The sequence below is a fragment of the Sinocyclocheilus anshuiensis genome, unplaced genomic scaffold, assembly GCF_001515605.1.
Source record: "Sinocyclocheilus anshuiensis isolate Anshui unplaced genomic scaffold, SAMN03320099.WGS_v1.1 scaffold733, whole genome shotgun sequence".
In the NCBI taxonomy this organism is placed as follows: Eukaryota; Metazoa; Chordata; class Actinopteri; order Cypriniformes; family Cyprinidae; genus Sinocyclocheilus; species Sinocyclocheilus anshuiensis.
Window position 1 is genome coordinate 449,170 of NW_015539923.1, and position 19,207 is coordinate 468,376.

Below are 19,207 nucleotides of genomic sequence, written 5' to 3' on the forward strand. Positions count from 1 at the left end.
GGATCCAAAGAGCTAGTGCTACTTCCAGCCCTATTTCTCCTACCCCTGCTGCCTCTACCTCTAGCAACAGCTCTCCTATGGACACAATGACCACGTCCACTGCTGCCACCCCCATCCCCGTTGGGTAAAGGGTCGAAATGATCACTTGTTTGTGCTTCGTGAACACTCTCGCCTTGCATGGCAGCACCATTGCGCTGCAAAGATGTACCGGGAGAAGCGCGATTATTAGACTACTGCTTCCGCATCAATGACACGATAGTTCACTTGCTCTGCTATTTCCTCGACCACTTTGAATAGGAACGTGACGTAATTTTGGTCTAGAATCGAAGTACTACATGTCTGCCATCTAGTGGTAGGGAATACAAATGAGATATTACACCATATTAGGAACTACAGTCTATTTGATTAAGTATGACGTCTTGTCGCAATTTTGCGACTTTGGCGCTAAGAGGGTTAATCACAATTTACTCGCACGCTATGAGCTGAACTGCTTCCGCATCAATGACACGATAGTTCACTTGCTCTGCTATTTCCTCGACCACTTTGAATAGGAACGTGACGTAATTTTGGTCTAGAATCGAAGTACTGCATGTCTGCCATCTAGTGGTGGGGAATACAAATGAGATATTACACCATATTAGGAACTACGGTCTATTTTATTAAGTATGACGTCTTGTCACAATTTTGCGACTTTGGTTCTTAGAGGGTTAAATGCAGAACTTTGACACACAGTAACATTTGGAATGCCAAGAATAAGGGAAGCAGTAAAAGGAAAGACCAAAGATCAAATCTGTAAATTATTGCATACTTGTTCGTCATCAAAGCTCAGCCAAACCCAAAATAAATTTTTATAGATCTATCTGTCTGTCTGTGCAGGAGCAACTGAAGAGGATCGGCTGTCTGCCCTGGCAGCAGAGCACAGGTTTCCGCGGAGCTCCTCCATGACGGACAGCCTGAGAGACAGCCATAGTATCCCTCCACCTCCTCAAACAGCTCCCCCACCTCCCCCATCGCTTTACTATCTAGATACTGGACCCCCTCCTTCGTTCTGCCCACCCACTCCTCCTGGCCGCATTCACGACCCCAGCCGTTCCAGTTTCAAACCAGGCTCTGAACCAAGACTGCACGCTTTGCCACAGACAATGTCTGCTGAGCTGTTTGAGCCGCCTCGCCATGCCTCCCACATGGATCGGCAGAAGAAAGCCCGCTCCATGATCATCCTGCAGGACTCCTCCCACCTTCCCGTGGAGCCTACTAACATCCCCAGGCCAGGTTCAGTTTCAACTCCGCCCGAAAGGATCAAGAGGAAAGGTCGGTTCATCGATAACCCCTACGCCAATGTGGGCCAGTTTAGCGTGGGCCTATTCACGCCGCCTCTGAGCAAGCCGCAACGGAGGAAGAGCCCGCTTGTAAAGCAACTCCAGGTGGAAGATGCTCAGGAGAGAGCCTCGCTAGCACTGGCATCCATCCATGCGAGGGAGCACTCTCCCTCTGGGCGCCTAGCTGCCCACCATACCAGCAGGGCTGATTTCTATCAGCAGCAGCAGCAGCTGTTGCAGGAACGCAGTCAAGCTCAGGCTGAAGGACTGTTGCAAGGAAAGAGACCTTTCGCTGCTGCCATTGCTGATGCTGTGAAAGACCGGGAACGTCGACTGGAGGAGAGGCGGAAATCCACAGTCTTCCTATCAGTGGGCACTATGGAGGGCAGTTCTGCACCTCCCCCAGAGGCCCCCTCACTCACACCATCCCGTTCTGTTGATGAACGAATGCTCACACGTGAACTTGGTCAGTTGCCTCCTCCCGCCCTGGCGTTGCGACCCTCTCCTGGGGGCACCACCTTCATTCACCCGCTGACGGGCAAGCCCCTGGACCCCAACTCTCCATTGGCACTTGCGCTGGCCGCAAGGGAACGGGCATTAACCTCCCAGAGTCAGTCCCCTTCAAGCAGCCCAGAGCCCAGAACTAAACATGAAGCTGCTGGAGGGGTGCTGTATATGGAGACCCAGACCAAAAAGGCTGAGCGGTCACAGGGTGAGAGGGAGTTTGCCTCACCTCCCTTTTCCCCTGCAACGAAAAGAATTTACGAGACCTCTGCCCCCACCAGCAAAATCCAGTGGGGAAGTCCCATATCCACCAGGAAAGAGTTAGAAACAAGGACAGAATCGAAGGAGGAAAGGAAAATTGAGGACAAGAAGAGTATGATCATCAGCATCATGGACACGTCTCAGCAGAAAACTGCTGGGCTTATCATGGTTCATGCAACAAGTAATGGGGAGGCCGTGGGGCCCAGCCCAGAACACACTGTCCCCTCTCCCTCTCCCAAAGGGGCATTGTCAGAGAGCCCGAAACCCATGTTAGCCGAAATAAAACGCGCCAAGTCCCCTGGTCCCGATGCTCCTTCGAGATCCACCCCGCCTCCAGCCACAGCTCCAACTTCCCAGCCACCTCCCAGCCCGTCCTCAGATAAAACCCTGGCACAGGGTAGTTCTGAGGAGGATGTGGAACCCTATACGGTCACATTGCCACCTGCCATGCTCTCTTCCAGTGACGAGGAGACGCGTGAGGAGCTCCGCAAAATCGGTGTTGTTCCTCCACCGGATGAATTTTCCAATGGCCTTCTTGGAAAGACATCTGCAACTGCAGTACCTCCTGCTCCTGCGTTGGCGCAGACAACCCCTTCTGCCCTGCCCTCGGCAACACCCCCCCCCCCCGCCCCTCCAGCAGCGGTCGCCGCAGCAGCACAGGTCCCTGCTAGCAGTGGCCCGCAAGCAGCCTCAGGGAAGCCATCTGAGTCCCACCTGGGCCCAGAGTCTGCTGCTGACTCCGGGGTGGAAGAGGTAGACACTCGTAGCTCCAGTGATCACCACCTGGAGATGTTCACAAGGTAACAGATGGCCTGAGGGCATGCACCATCTCAAGCTTCGACCTCTCACCTTCCAAACTCTGTCACATCTAACTCAGTGAGCTTTTCCCTCCGGCCTGCTTCTCTATGGCACTGTGCTAGCAGTATGTATGTGGATCCATGTGTGACTGATGTTTTTTTCTTGCAACATCATAGGATATGAATGTGTTGTTTGACCCATGTTTATCACAGTAATTGTGAGCTATAAACCCATGTTTGTCCAACCCTCAATAAAGTTATTTTAAAACTGGATTGAATTGAAATTAACTACACCAGCTGAAAGTTGTCATTTCACATTGGATGATCCAACATAAAACCAACATAATCATCACAGTGTCATCATAGTAATAATAATATCTAATTCTTCTGTGTAGTCGTTCTTTTTCTTTCTCTCCATTCAAACATGCTGTCCAAGCTTACTGTACTCGCTAAGTGTTTTGTGACACTTTCATCCATTAATCATGCTAACACAGTGATCGCTCCGGCTTCTTCTTGGAAAAATTGTTGCTCATGTAGTTTTATGCATTGTTTATTTTTCATGCATATTTGTTCATTTTGCTTAATTTTTGTTTCATTTGACCAGAACGGCACCTTACCCCAGACAGAGGACGTATTGAAAGAAATGCTGTGTTTAATTTCACATCATCAAAAGTCACTCTTTATTGATAGTGTCTATATGTGCACGTTCCACCATTGAAAGCTGAGGTCTGGGGCTAGCTGCGCTCTGATCTGTGTCGCTAAGCATTTGGTTTGCATTCAATTGACATTGTTGAGGATGTGAAGTGTGTGGTGTTTGTTTTTGTTCTGTCATGGACTGATGCTAACCGACCGCTCTCTCTCTCTCTTTCTCATTGCCCCTCACTCTCTCTCCCTCTGTTTCTCTCTCTTTTTCTCCATCTCCCTCTCTCCCTCTTTCTCTCACTCTCTCTTTGCATGCTACGCTGCTCTATCTAGAGCTGAATTTGAGGCTAAGCCCAGAAGAGCCGGGCACCTGTGTAAGTGCGCATGAATCATCTCATCTCTGTTTTTTCTGTTTCCACACCTCTGAGTCAAGCCCTGATCATCATCCACCCTTCCTCATTTACTGACCCGCCTTGTGCTAATTTGGCCAGGCCCCTCTAAACCCCAGCTTTTCCATGTTTTTCATTGGCTGCTTAATTCTCAATCCTCAAGTTACAGAGGCAAAAGGATTCGATCAATTTAAGTATAGGGCATTAGATTTCATTTAGATTTTTCATAGACTGCTTCTACAGATATGATAGGTAATGATCAGAGCTTGCACCTGTATTGTTAAATAAGTTCTGTCCTCTTCACCCGGGGTGAAAAATATGGCTGACTTGGCTAGTTATGTAAAAATCCCAAATTATGAATCCTATATTGTTATATATTTTTCACAACATAATACAATAAGTAATCTGAAGGTTGAGATGTTATTCGTGTCTCCACATCTGTCTTCTGTTGTTTTCTCATGTGTTGCATGTTTGGTTGTGCTTTCAGTGTTCTGCTGTAGTGCTCATAAAATCTGTGTAAATCTGGCCATGTTTTACATTTAATTCAGATTGCATTCAAACTCATGTAACACCCCAGTCATTACCATTGATTGTTAATTGTGTAATTACATCTGATCTTCACTTCATTGCACACAGAGGCAGGTTTTAAGTGGAGAGCGAGATTCTTTTACAGTTGTAGCATGCAGAACTAAACAAAAGTTTAACAGCTCAACTTTATAAACTGTTTTTTAAACGGTCTTAACAAACTTAGTGGCAAAAAAATTATAAATTAAATTTAATATGGATATGCATTTGGTCAGTTGCTCTGCATTTAGTGTGTTTCTATTTAACTAAATTACATTTAAAAATTAATAATCTTAAATTATTTAAATTAAATTAAACTTTTTGTCCAATTGTCATCTGAAAATATGTAGAAATCCTTGAAACAAAAAAATGTACTTGTGAAGCCATACACCATAAGATTAACTAACATTAACTAACAATGAGCAATACATTTGTTACAGAATGTATTAATCTTTGTTAATGTTAGTTCATTAAAATACAACTGTTCATTGTTAGTTCAAGCGAGCTTAGCTCCAATAAATAATATTAACAACTTTTACATTTCAATAATGTATTAGTAAATGTTGAGCATAAATACATAACATTTAAAAAACGATTTAGAAGTTTAGATGCTATCAAATGTAGACTAATGTTAACAAATGAAACAATTCTTGTAAATTGTTACCAGTATTTTTTACTTGTTTTTACCTTATTGATTCTAAAAAAATTAACCTGCCAGTGCAGTAAGACAAAATGTATGCATATTCAAGATACAATGCATAAAAACAAGTCTTAATATTATTTGCGGTTTGCTTCACAAGTAAATTTAGGGATTTTTAGATATTTTCACTGAAAAATGAAAAAAAGGCATTCAAACTCATTAAGAAGGTGTTTTTACAGTGTAGATAGGTTGAATTTTGATGTCATATTGACTAAAGCCCCGTTCACACCAAGAACGATAACTATAAAGATAACGATATTAGCGTCCACACCGGCGAACGATATTGTCTGTAAGCGCACGCTCGTCTGCTGCTTTAAATTCTCAAACTCGTTATAGCAGGATTGATTCTGATTGGCTGTCAATGTTTTTATCGTTCATCAGCTGAAAAAAAAATCGTTCTGAAAGTGATTCGTTTCTCTGTGCCTTTATCGTTATAGCTGTGGTGTGGACTCTGCTATTCTTTAATATTGAGAATGATTTTTAGAACTATATCTTTATCGTTATCTTTATAGTTATCGTGCTTGGTGTGAACAGGCCTTTAGGAGAAAACACTTTAAATTTTAGTTGCATGACTGAACTATAAACTCTAAAAACTAAAATCCAAGCTCTTCCTTGATCTCATGATGTATTCTCTCTATCTTTGCACCGCAGGTCTGTAACACCTTTGCACTTCTATTATTACGGCTAAACGCATTAATTAAACATGTCACTAACCACGTCTAACTCAAACAACGTAGAGTCCTAACATAGCTGATGCTTTCTTTTTGAGCTGTTTCTCACAAAAAAAAAAAAAGTTGACTTTCATCCTATCTGCCCCCTTCCTTTTCTCTTCTGTTCCCTACTTCCAGACTCTTCAGCAGTTTGGGGGAGCTCCATACTATCTCTCAGAGAGGCTACGGCACCACCTACACCATCAGACCAGGCAGCCGCTACCCAATGACCCGGCGGACACCCAGTCCCGGTTCCCCGGACCGCTCAGATCCTCTGGGACCCATCCGGGGATTCGGTCTGGCCACTTCTCCCATCATACCCCCCACCATCCTTAAGTCGTCTAGCCTCAGTCTCCCTCACGAACCTAAAGAAGTGCGTTTCGTCATGAGGAGCTCCAGCGCACGGAGTCGCTCTCCCTCGCCCGCCCCCTCCTCGGGCATGCCCTCCCCCCTGCTCACCCTACGGCCGTTCCACCAGAAGCCCCTCCACCTGTGGAACAAGTATGACGTTGGCGACTGGCTGGCCAGCATTAACCTGTCTGAACACCGGGAGCGATTCCAAGAGCATGAGATCGAGGGCTCCCATCTGCCTGCTCTGACCAAGGAGGACTTCGCTGAGCTGGGCGTGACACGCGTCGGTCACCGCATGAACATTGAGCGCGCCCTTAAACAGCTGCTGGAGAGTTGACCACGCGCCTCCCTCTACCTGTAGCTAGTCTCAACACAGTTTTCTTTTATTTTCTTATTTAATTTGCTTGTCATTTTTCTTGCAATTCTTGAGCTTTAAATCCGAAGTGTGTCATTTCGATGTTAAAATAATTATCCTATCCCACGCTTTTGTAAAAAGCAATCCCTGGGGTGTTACTAAATGGTATTAATATGTACCATTTAGGTACTAATAGGTACATTTTTGGTGCTGATATGTAAGGCAGAGATGTCTAATTTTGCTCCTGGAGGGCCACCTTTTTCAGAGTTTAGCTCTCAGCAGTTTCAATACACTTGCCTGGAAGTTTCTACTGATTCTGTAGACCGTGATTAGCTGTTTAGCTGATGTGTTTAACTGGAACTAGAGCTAAACTCTGCTGACAAGTGGCCATCCAGGAGCAGGATTGGACACCCCTGCTTTAAGGTACTATTATGAACCCTTTAGGGGTAGAAATAAGTAGGGTTGCAAAGAGGCAGAAATTTTTGGAAAGTTTACAGAAATGTTCCACCCTTTGCAGCCCTATAAATAAGGTACAACGGAAGGGTACTGCACCAGTGCACCAACAACTTTTTTGGACCTCTTTTTCCAGGAATGCAATTTAATATTCCCCTGAAAACATTGCTCTGTTTATTTGAGCATCCCAACCAATCCGACGCACCAACATTGACAGTGTTTGGCCAACCAATGGCAGTCTATTTAAACAATCATTTTTGCTATTGCCGCAGAAATTACACACTTCAGTTTTAAATAATCTCACTATTTCCTAAATCCATCATTGGTGTAGTGGGTGTTGACTCCATGCTGTTTTTTGTAGCACTATCCTAAGCCCCTCCAGCACATGGGTGCTGTGTATTTGGAAGGGACTGTGAATTTAGTGATCGAATTGGCTTTGTTCACACTGCACAAAAATCTGATTTATTTTGCAAAATCAGATCTGCTGACGGCGTCTTGCCATGGTGCCAAACTCATGATGCATTTATTTAATGCATTTATGCAAATACTTAAAACCGCTCATTGATTCAACTTATTTACTATTCACTGTATAGTTTCCTATATGGTGAAAAAGCGAGAGAAAATTAGTGTATTTGCAAAGTAAATATCATCCCGAATTAGGAAAAACTACTTGAAATCCAATTTGACAGTTCACACTGCATTTGAATCTGATTTCAAACCACTTACAGTAATGGGGTTCCAAAATAATGCTCAAATGCTACAAAACTCAGATTTTTGCTGTCTGTCGAAAACAAAGCCTATTCAAAACATCTCGTAATTGATTCTTCAGTTTCATTAGCATGATAAACACCCACTAATCCCTTAGTCCCAAATCCATTTTTTTCTACTTTACTATTCGCTTCTTACTGCTGTCATTCATTCAGAGAAAGGAGGGATGCTGTTGAGAAAAGGAAGTTCAGTTGCCTTTCAGAGTATTTTTTTAGGAGTGGATGAGCAGAGTGGGCGTGGCCAGATCCTCTCTGTTTACCGCCTGCCCCCTTCTGGCTGAGGGACGTACTACACTCGGAGAATGTTTAACCAACACTAGTGGCTTTTTCATAATCAGACTCTTAACTTTGGGTTTCCAAAGGAAATATGACATTAGATAGAATATCTCAATGTATTTAAATAGCTTTGAAAATGGAGGGAGACAGCAAACAACAGGACGGACCGTGCAAAACTGCACCTGTCTCTCTCCCTAGATGATTTATTCCACCAATAATTTACCCATTTTTACCAATTATATACATATATATTTGACAGAAAAAAGGTATATAGATATATGAATATAACATTTTTGTCATAAATATAAAACTTATATATGATATTATATATATAAAGACAAAAAACACTCTTGAAAAATTTTTTTGATGGTTATCCTTTTATGATGGACTGTAGCATGAAACGTTACATCACCATACGGAATGACGGTTGACTGATTTGATCGATTTGCATTGTACCACCCCCTTTTTTGCTTTTCTTTCTTATAGTTTTACAGAACCTGGTCTTCCATCTTTAATTGGGCTGTAACGGTGTGTTCATGTTTGAGCCCTTCACACACACCACTTTTGTCTGTTATTCATTTGTAGTTTTTTCGTATGAAACAAAAACGCGTTCCCAGTACAGTTAAACACTTTCGTGCGCACAACCACACCGGTTTCTTATCCAAATTTGATCTAAATAAGTCTTCTTAATCTGGTAATAAGAAATTCCGAATAAGAAACTCTGCAATAAGTGTGTGTGTGAACAAACGTGTGTGCGGTGTGCATGACAGAACCGCTGTGGGACGAGAAACATCTGGATGGTAACGACTGGTGTTCGAAGACAGAATCTATAATTGTAAAAGTTTCCACCGTATGGCTTATATGTTAACCTGCTGTAAGCACTGAAGCATTTGGCTTATTTGTTTTGGCCTTTATTTATTTTTTCTTTCTCCTCATAGGTGGATTTTGTAGCTTGTGAAATATGATGCTTAGAAGAATTTTTATGAATGCATTTAGAATGAATTTTAGAATGACAACTACAGTAGTTAAAAGGAGAAGCTGAGGACAAAAGATTTCATGAAAAAACAATCAATGAAAAAGAAGGCCAGATATCCTGCAGCTGTATATATGGACAAATGACTAAAATATTTGCTTTTTATATCAATCACAAGCAATGTATATACGATAGTTTTCATATAAATTTTTAAAAATCAAAAAATATATAGATCTATATATGAATGTTTGTCATATATGCATAGTTAACCACCTGTCAAAAAAGGTGAAGATTTTACTCTTTGTATGGAGTTCGGGGGTGATTTGCACAAAACAAGGTGCTAGCATTTCAAGCCATTCATTCCCACCTGTCCCATTCAACCCTCCATTAGGGCTCAACAGATGCATATTTAAACGAAACCTGGGACATGCAAACACAGACGCTCATTTCTCTTCTGTGCACCATCAGTCCTGTTTTTAATACCTAACGTGTGTGTGTGTGTGTTTGACTGTGACAGCAGAATGAGTTAATGCTTCACCATTGGTCATCTCTTCTCTTGCATCTGAAATCAGGCCGCATGCAAACAGCCAAGGATGATGAGAGCTTCTCAGTGCCAGTAACACTGTGTGGGGAAAAAAGCCCTTCTGTAGGAGCAGTGTTGAGTCGGAGTAGATGCCATATTTATCTTGATATGAACGAAAAGAGAAGTACAGCCTGTTCACACTGCAGGTAAATACAGATGTCACTCCTCTTCTTTGTGCTGTTTTGGACACACTGTTAAATATGGGAGTGGCATTCTAAACCTGATTTCACTGGGGATACGAAATCAATTGTGATTTTAGACATTACAACAGTATAATGTACAGAATGAAAATGGATATTAATTCTGGGATTTGCCAAAAATTGTATTTTACAGTTATTCATTACTGGTAAATATTCATTTAATTTTTGTATTTATTTTTGGGGGGATAGAAATGAATCTTTTAGTCAGCAAAAATGCATTACATTGATCAAAAGTGACATTAAAGACATAATGTTATAAAAGATTTCTATTTCAAATAAATGCTGTTCTTGTAAAATTTTCTATTCATCAAAGAATCCCGTATCACAGTTTCCACAGGAAATATTAAGTGGGAAAACTTTTCAACATTGATGACGATAAGAAATGTTTCTTGAGCGGCAAATCAGCATATTAAAATGATTTCTGAAGGATCATGTGACACTGGAGTAATGATGCTGAAAATTCAGCTTTGCACCACAGGAATAAATGATATTTTAAAATATATTAAAATAGCAAAATGTTTTTTTAAATTGTAATAAAATTAATGTTTTTACTGCATGTTTTGATCCCAAAAATGCAGCTTTAGTGAGCACAACAGACTTCTTTAAAATGAATTAAATAGTTTTAATGAATGTTAATATTGATCAATATTAATAAATTAAAAATCTACTGATATGGTATCGATACTGTCTCTAAGATGTTTATATAAAAAAAAATTCTCTGATTGGCATTTAAAATATACAAATTTCCAGCATAAAATAAGGGTTTTAAAAATCAAATATGACTTGTGATCTTAAAACGGTACAAAATTGAACGGACTGTACTTTTATCACCTCATAGCCTCATTTCTGTTCTGTAAATATGGCGATTGCTCTGATTAAATTTTATTCTCCCATCCTAGATGAAGACTAGTTACTATTTAGCTCGTTAACAGAGATCCTGACCTCCCCTCCTAAAGCAGCCGCTCTGCGTTAAACCGTCAGTCTGTTTGACTGTACAAGGGCTTGAATGAAGGGGTTGAGGGGCCGTTTGGAGTCGGGCCCCAAGATAACTGTGAATTACTTACTTACTATATATGTCCTCCAATGCAGATGAGCCCTGGAAAAATACACAGATTCCTTCACCCCACTAAGTTTTTTTTACATAAAATCTTACAGAAAGGCTCAAGTTTTGATTTTGAGATGACCTATTTCATTTCCCTTCCCACTAAAAAACCATGTCCCTTTTATCAGCTCATCCTGAAGAATAAAAGCAAGTGTGCGTATGTTTTCGTGAATGTCGTCCCACTCTGGAGACTTGGAACTGCATTTCTGAGCCATATGTACCACAGTTTTCCTCCTCTCATCTTCTGATAACACTTGAGCTGATTTTCGTTCTGTACACGTCACTTTCATCTTTCATAATATTGATTTTGTCATGTACATTACATTATAGCTGTTCTAGCAGGAGATGAAAGGCCATGAAGAAAAATGAACAAATGTGCCAAAAAGTAATCATAGTTTTTTTGGTTTTTTTTTTTTGCTTTTTTTGAAGTTTGTAGGAACTAAATGCTGTTTGAACCAGCATTATGGTGCCACCTCCTGGAAATCTTGAGACATTTTTCTTTTGTTTCCCCAAATATAGGAGTTTATATACATTTTAATGTTTTTCAACGATTTCCATACGTGGCCCGATTCATTGAGTTTCATGGGCACATTCATGTCTGGGTTTAACAGTCTGTTCTGTTTGGCTTGAATTCCAGTAAGTCAATTAGTGACTGACTTGCACATTCGGTGGACGCTCTCCCTGACCTTTGCCCTTTACTCTCTCCCAATGTAGCGCAGACATCAGGGGTTCTGCATATTTAACTAGAATGAAAATTGCAATTGATTTCTTTGTAATTTTACTCGACCAATGGCAGGACTAAACATGAAATAAAACACATCAGATACATGACTACAGTATGTTCTATAGGGTTGTCCATCTTGTTTTCTGACCAACAAAAGCACAATAAAAATGGCAAGAAATGCAGTATATACTGCTTTAATGAGCATTGTTTTCTGGTGGGTTGATTGCTCAATTGAGGTTGTGATGGAGGTTTATTTCACTCAGGTACTACTTAACAAAGAGGTACAAAACAAGGCTTCGAACTCTGAAAAGGTATTCATTTTGTAACTGAGTAAAGAGTGCTTATTGTTTGCCTCAAATTAATGTCAAATAAAACTGTTCATGTAGTATTTAGTTTTATAGGTTTGATGAACATTAAATGTAAAAAAATATATTAAAATATATAGCATTAAAACAAAATGACAGAATGGGTGACAGGGTTGCAGATTTCAATCAGTTTCTCTAGTTTTGGTTGATTTTTTAATGAATTTCACAAAGAATATTTGATTTTGCAATCATGTAAATTCAGTTGTGTGTATTTCTCACAAGATAATTTTACAGTAAGTTTGAGAGGAGTGTTGGATTGGCTGACTTTTGATTTTAAAACTAGCATCTTCTGAACTTTCCTCTGCATTGATCATTTTCTATTAGAAGCTAGATGCATCTGTCAACTTGCCCCGTTCGTGGAAAGTGCTAATTAATTTCTGAATGATGCCACATGTAAGATCTCGCTTGTTTATATTTCTTTAATATGAACATCATTCTGCGCACAGAACAAATGAGTGTACACAACATAAAAACACCAGAGGCTTCAAAATAAGAACATTTTTCTAATGACGTAAAAGTTCAGATACACACATTCATGTGGAGTACTAAGCTGCTTCTATTTGAATTCACCAATGCATGTTCCATATATAAAGCACTTGTGAAAAACATCACAAAACACAAACCAAAAGCAATAATCTAAAAAAAAAAAAAAAAAACTTCACAGTTTTTGCAATATGAATAAATGCTCTTTACAGTAATAATTATTTCTTGTCTCTAAAGGGGAAACTCATGAAGAAATATCAGGGTCATATTTTACTCCAAAAATGCCTAAATGTGTCTTATTTTAGCATGATATTTTTTTAGGACAATTTTTGCATTTTTATGACAATTATGCATGACAAACATCTATCCAAACATAATTTTGATTATTTAAAATCAGCATAAATTACATTCATTAGAAAAGACAACTATGATAAACAAATACTTAAAAACTAAAATAACTTACAATTAGTAATTTAAAAAATAAAATGAGAGGGATTGTGTGTTTTGATTTTACTGTAACATGACAGGCATGTTCTTGACATTTCATGAGATTCACTCCTGAACATCCCCAGTTTCACTGGACAGATCATTAGACAGCTGCATGTGGACGTGGCACATGAATGCTTTACCAAAGATTGAAAGCTGCACATTATCAACTTTATCATTTCAAGACAGTGTTTCACAGCCTGAACTGTAACCTGGCAGTTTGTAATTGTCAGTGATCTTCCAGAGCAGTCGCTGCTGTTTCTTTGCTCTGGTTTTCACATCCACACAAACACATTCATCTGCTACACTGAGTTTGTGTCATGGCTGTCTTCTCATCCATCCCTGAGGAGAGTCTTATCCTGCGCTCAGATATGCTTGCAACAAATCGCTTTAATATAAAAATCTGTTTAGTTGGCAAATAAGGTGGACATAAAATTTTACATTAATATAAATGTATACGGGAACATGAATGTTTTAAAGTACAGTATAATCAGCTACCCTTGTACAAAGATCAAGTAGTTTATTGATACTGGTGAGCATCACAAATTGTTACTTGAAATGTGCAACTGTTGTAAGATATTACCCTTTTAAAAAATTATTTTGAAAAATATTTAATGTTACATTCGGCACAAATCGCAAGTCTCTTAAGAGTGCTAAAAGTTTTTTTTACTAAATCTGCATGCTGCAAAATTTGTATCAAATCTGAGTTCAAAGTGCATTGTGATTCCATTAACAGGTCAATCAGCTGTACATTCACAGAATCATAATTTAATTCGTAGAGTTGCTGCTCAGGACGGTGGGAGGACAGCCATGATCTGAGGAACTCATCAGTACAAGTGCAGGAGCAGCGGAGGAGAATGTGACGTGATCACGCCGAGTCCGGTTTTCCCTCTTGCGTCTCCTCGTCTTTATCAGATGATTCTTTACTGTCTAAATCAAAGTTCTGTAAGAAAGCATGAATAAAATCAATCAGTTACTGCATCATGAAGAGTAAGCATTCACCTTCAAACACGCACAAACGCTCACACACCTCTAGCTCCCTCATGACTTCATCCATAAAGTCGTTGGAGTTCCTCTTGTAGGACAGAGCCATCTGAATGGCATCTTTAAACACCTGTGGAACATTTACACAACATCAGAACTTCACACAGTTCTTTCAACCCTAAAACACACATCTAAATATTTGTAATTCGTTTCTGGAAATTAAAAACCACACTTGACAAAAAAGAAATAAATTGTATGTGTTTCTAGCCTCCAGTCCTGTCAGCTTAGTATTTACTTTCATAAAAATGAACAGTAATATATTTTAAACTGTTTATATGCGATGACATACAGGTGCATCTCAATAAATTAGAATGTCATGGAAAAGTTCATTTATTTCAGTAATTCAACTCAAATTGTGAAACTCGTGTATTAAATAAATTCAATGCACACAGACTGAAGTAGTTTAAGTCCTTGGTTCTTTTAATTGTGATGATTTTGGCTCACATTTAACAAAAACCCACCAATTCACTATCTCAACAAATTAGAATATGGTGACATGCCAATCAGCTAATCAACTCAAAACACCTGCAAAGGTTTCCTGAGCCTTCAAAATGGTCTCTCAGTTTGGTTCACTAGGCTACACAATAATGATGAAGACTGCTGATCTGACAGTTGTCCAGAAGACAATCATTGGCACCCTTCACAAGGAGGGTAAGCCACAAACATTCATTGCCAAAGAAGCTGGCTGTTCACAGAGTGCTGTATCCAAGCATGTTAACAGAAAGTTGAGTGGAAGGAAAAAGTGTGGAAGAAAAAGATGCACAACCAACCGAGAGAACCGCAGCCTTATGAGGATTGTCAAGCAAAATCGATTCAAGAATTTGAGTGAACTTCACAAGGAACGGACTGAGGCTGGGGTCAAGGCATCAAGAGGGTTTTTGTTAAATGTGAGCCAAAATCATCACAATTAAAAGAACCAAAGACTTAAACTACTTCAGTCTGTGCGTATTGAATTTATTTAATACACGAGTTTCACAATTTGAGTTGAATTACTGAAATAAATGAACTTTTCCACGACATTCTAATTTATTGAGATGCACCTGTAAATGACAATGTAAAAGGAAAAAAATTGACTTGAGTATGGAATTTAAGGAAATTAAAACTTATTTTTAACATAAAAAATAGCAAAACCAGAACACAACTGGTTTACATAGTCAAAGACACCTTAACTGGGCAATTTACGGACTGTCAGATGAAAACACATTTTATATGAAAAATATAGCAAAATAAAAAAATGTAGGGTTACTGAATCAGGGATACTGTTTTCCATCCTCACCTTGACCACATTGGTCCCATCAGCAGCAGATACAAAGTAGAAGGGCAGACCTTGTTTCTTAGCGAAGCTGAAATTCTTCTGGGTGACCTTCATGTCAGCTTTTGAAGAGCAGGACACATGAAAGAACAAAAGATAAGAGACATGCAGAGCGTAACACTGGCTAATACCGCTCTTATCTGGAATCTCACAAGCCAAATTTACCATCGATCTTGTTAGCGACCACCAGACAGGGAATCTCTGGCCGGTACTCTCGCAGTTCTTTGTACCAAATTGGGAGGTTCTTATATGTGATTTTCCTCTGGACATCAAACACCTGGGAAAAGCAATCTGATTAATTCTGACAGCTTTTTGAGATGTACGGTTTATGAAAACCCTTAAACCTTTAACACAAAACAAATGTCAAAAGAGGAGCATTTTATTTTGTTTGTTTGTGTTTGTGTGTGTGTGTGTGTGTGTGTGTGTGTGTGTGTGTGAGAGAGAGAGAGAGAGAGAGTGTGTGGAAAAGCAATCTGATTAATTCTGACAGCTTTTTGAGATGTACGGTTTATGAAAACCCTTAAACCTTTAACACAAAACAAATGTCAAAAGAGGAGCATTTTATTTTGTTTGTTTGTGTTTGTGTGTGTGTGTGTGTGTGTGTGTGTGTGTGCGTGTGCGTGTGTGTGTGTGTGTGTGTGTGTGAGTGTGGTTAAAATAGTCATGAATCTGCCACTACAGCAGCATACGAATAAAGATTTATTTCTCTGATTCAAGTGGTTTCAGTTTAGCTATTGTTAACTAAATCTATTAAAATCTAATATATCTCTTAAAATATTGTTTTTGTTGACTGAAAATGTAAATATCTGATGAAAAATTTAAATCTTAAAAATGCTGTCTAAAATAAAAAATAAAATAAACAAAAATAAAATAGATGTATTAAAACTACTAAAACTGAATTAAATTTAAATAAACATATATTTTTTTTTAATAAATGATGACAGAAAACATAATGACTCAAATTTAAACTAAAATAAAACAGATAAAATATAATCTTATTCAAAATATTAAAGGAATAGTTCACCCAAAATTGAAAATTTACTCACTCAAACCATCCAAGACGAACGTTTGTTTCTTCATCGGAACAGGTTTGGAGAAACTTTACATTACATTACAGATTTGAGCAAACTCTTTACTTTACATTAAACATTACATCACTTGCTCACCAATGGATTCTCTGCAGGAAGTGTTATTATGGATTATGGACTCATTTTGTCCAGAAGCAACGGTTTAAAGTTAAAACAACTTGATGGATTTGTTTCTCACAAACACACAGCTTTTCACTTCACAAGACGTTAACTGATGGACCGGAGTCATGTGGATTATTGTGATGTTTTTAGCAGCTGTTTGGACTCTCATTCTGACGGCACCCATTCACTGCAGAGGATCCACTGGTGAGCAAGTGATGTAATGCTAAATTTCTCCAAATCTGTTTTGACGAAGAAACTCATCTACATCTTGAATAGCATGAGGGTGATAATATCATAATAGTAACATACTAAAATAAGACAGAGTGGTTTGTGACCGACCATCTCTTACCATGATACAGGCATGAGCTTTATGGTAGTAAGACGGGTGCATGCTTCGAAAGCGTTCCTGTCCTGCAGTATCCCAGAAATCTGTATGCAGATAAACAGCTTCAGTTGGCATCAAAGCCAATACAGCCAATTGTTAAATTATCACGCACTAAAATAACAGCTTCCATGCCAAACTTACCAACCAGGACAGTCTGCCCATTGATGGTGGTGGTGTATTTGTAGAGAGTCAGAGCATATGTGGAGAGCTGCTGAGGACGACTGACACATTACATTAAGAACCTGACAACTCTCAGAATGAACCATACAGAGATATCATACTGACATCAAACAACCAAGTCAAAGGATACTATCCATCAATAAGGAATCTCTCCATAAGCCTGAAAAGAAATCATCAAAGCCTTTAGAAAAGAAAAAGCGCAAACGGCTTGTCCATAAAAGAGAGCAGTAAACATACTTGGATTTGCCCACAGCGCTGTCTCCGAGGCAGATGATCTTGACCTGCTCATCGGCGTCATATTTGTCCAGGTCCAGATCAGAAATGCCTCCTGCGTCCATCGCGAGAGAGAGAGCAGCAGGAGTTTAAACACTGCGCCTCTTAACGCCGCGGGATTAGATGATCATGACAGCCGCTGCTGCTTTACTCCATCACACGAACAGCTCATTTAGTTCATATTTGCGAGCAATAAACCGTAAAACGTATAGTGAAGTCTATATTCCCGAAGATAAGTAACGTCCGAATCTCGCTTTGGCTAGCTGGCTAATTAGCAGATTAGCGTGTTTGGAACCTAAGCTATCTAAATCACTATTTACGGCAGAATATTGCCTTACAATCCCAGGAAGATATATTTAAGGCTCGTCGACAGATTGTTTTCATTCACGGCTGGATTATAGACGAGAAAAATATCGCTATTTTGTGAAGAAAATTCTCGGTTTGGTTCCAGAAGATTCACTGAACATGTACGACAACAACGCGTCTCTAAGCAACGCTAGGACCCAAAAAGGGCCTGTAAACGCCGAGCTGTCTTTGAAGGTGCCTGTTTCTTCTTCTTCTTTTGGTTTTATGGCGGGTTGCGAACCAACTTCATAGGTGCATACCGCCACCTACTGTGATGGAGTGTGAAGAGAATGTACTCACCTAAATCTTAAATTCTGTTCATTATTCCACAATTCTTAAGAAATCTCATGACTGCACTTATTTGTTTTCCTGCATTTGGACCATCATTCAGCATACTACTTAATGAAAATTCTTTAACTCCTAAGGATTGTAGGTGCCTGTTTCGATGTCGCTTTTTAATTTTAAAGTGCTTTATTCTAATGATTGTTCTAAACGTAATACAACTAAAGTGGCATAAATTAAATACTGGTATTACTACTACTAATAATAATAATAATACTAAAAATACATTATGAAATGGGATAATAAAGACTCAATTAAATTAAGCAATAACTTCTTCATTCTAATGTGATTATTTTGACGTGATAATAATTTTAAAAAATATTTTTCAAAATTATCATTCATTTCTGTAGGAGTAAACTTTGACCTATATTTATGCTTTCCAGGAAACAAATCCAAGAAATAATACCTAGAATGTTTTCTTTGTGTTTGACAAATTGCCTGTCAGTAATATCAAACACAATAATCTTACTTTTTTAAGTGTGAGAAAGCAGTACGTTACAGAATGTTGTCTTGGTCACATTCTTGACATATATAGAAATACATAGAACAGAACAGAAAAACTGTTATATATAGATCTGCTTCTTAGATAGAAGTCTTTTTTTCTTTCCCACAGAGGTCAGTGAGTACATGATTAAAATTAAAAGGCTAAAGAACACAATGAATTCAGTTGGTTCCCACAAGGATAAATGCATCCTTGGCATCAAAACAAATTCCCTTAACCATAATTAGTTAACAAGACTAAACTAAATTACGCCAAATAAATAAAGCCAAATAGAAATATTAGATTAAAAAAAAATAACTTTAACTGAAATAAATAAGTTGGAGTAGCCTCACATTACATTTTTAAAACTTACTAAAACTTATTAAAATTACTAAAACTGAAATTAAAGTTATACATAAATATAAAAATGAAAATTAATATAAAATATATATATTATTCATAATATTTATATAAATATAAAAAGTAATTAAAATGACAAGAAAAATACAGAATTTAAACAAAAATAAAAAAAACTTAAAATATAAAAACGTAATTCAAAATACTAATAAATAATATAATAAATAATAATAATACACACACACACACACACACACACACACACATATATATATATATATATATATATATATA

The 19,207-nt window shown here is 38.7% G+C and overlaps 3 protein-coding genes across 3 annotated transcripts in view; 2 read left to right on the forward strand and 1 right to left on the reverse strand.

Annotated features, from left to right (window-relative positions):
- LOC107686585 (SH3 and multiple ankyrin repeat domains protein 3-like) overlaps nucleotides 1–2,888 on the forward strand; it is a 285,917-nt gene extending 283,029 nt beyond the window's left edge. Inside the window, exon 26 of the mRNA XM_016483652.1 lies at nucleotides 877–2,888. Coding sequence (XP_016339138.1) covers nucleotides 877–2,888 — 2,012 coding nt within the window. The remainder of the gene's footprint in view (nucleotides 1–876) is intronic.
- Nucleotides 2,889–2,904: 16 nt separating this feature from the next.
- Nucleotides 2,905–8,377, forward strand: LOC107686586 (SH3 and multiple ankyrin repeat domains protein 3-like). Its single transcript, XM_016483653.1, has 2 exons — nucleotides 2,905–2,960; nucleotides 6,025–8,377. The coding sequence occupies exons 1-2, from the start codon at nucleotides 2,905–2,907 to the stop codon at nucleotides 6,572–6,574; spliced, it is 606 nt and encodes a 201-aa protein (XP_016339139.1). The 3' UTR covers nucleotides 6,575–8,377.
- Nucleotides 8,378–13,599: 5,222 nt separating this feature from the next.
- On the reverse strand, nucleotides 13,600–17,904 carry LOC107686543 (rab-like protein 2A). Its single transcript, XM_016483582.1, has 8 exons — nucleotides 17,353–17,904; nucleotides 17,246–17,275; nucleotides 17,077–17,156; nucleotides 16,900–16,979; nucleotides 15,526–15,637; nucleotides 15,325–15,422; nucleotides 14,035–14,118; nucleotides 13,600–13,947 (listed from the first exon to the last, which is right to left on the reverse strand). The coding sequence occupies exons 1-8, from the start codon at nucleotides 17,451–17,453 to the stop codon at nucleotides 13,873–13,875; spliced, it is 660 nt and encodes a 219-aa protein (XP_016339068.1). The 5' UTR covers nucleotides 17,454–17,904; the 3' UTR covers nucleotides 13,600–13,872.
- Between the last annotated feature and the right edge of the window lie 1,303 nt (nucleotides 17,905–19,207).

Bases quoted from the DNA above. Each gene is read 5' to 3' on its own strand.
- LOC107686586 (XM_016483653.1), top strand. From the start codon at position 2,905: ATGCACCATCTCAAGCTTCGACCTCTCACCTTCCAAACTCTGTCACAT. The intron at 2,961-6,024 runs GTGAGCTTTTCC...CCCTACTTCCAG, and splicing joins ACTCTGTCACATCTAACTCA to ACTCTTCAGCAGTTTGGGGG.
- LOC107686543 (XM_016483582.1), bottom strand. From the start codon at position 17,453: ATGGACGCAGGAGGCATTTCTGATCTGGACCTGGACAAATATGACGCC. The intron at 17,276-17,352 runs GTATGTTTACTG...ATTTCTTTTCAG, and splicing joins AGCGCTGTGGGCAAATCCAA to GCTTATGGAGAGATTCCTTA. The intron at 14,119-15,324 runs GTGAGGATGGAA...AATGTTCCACAG, and splicing joins ATGGGACCAATGTGGTCAAG to GTGTTTAAAGATGCCATTCA.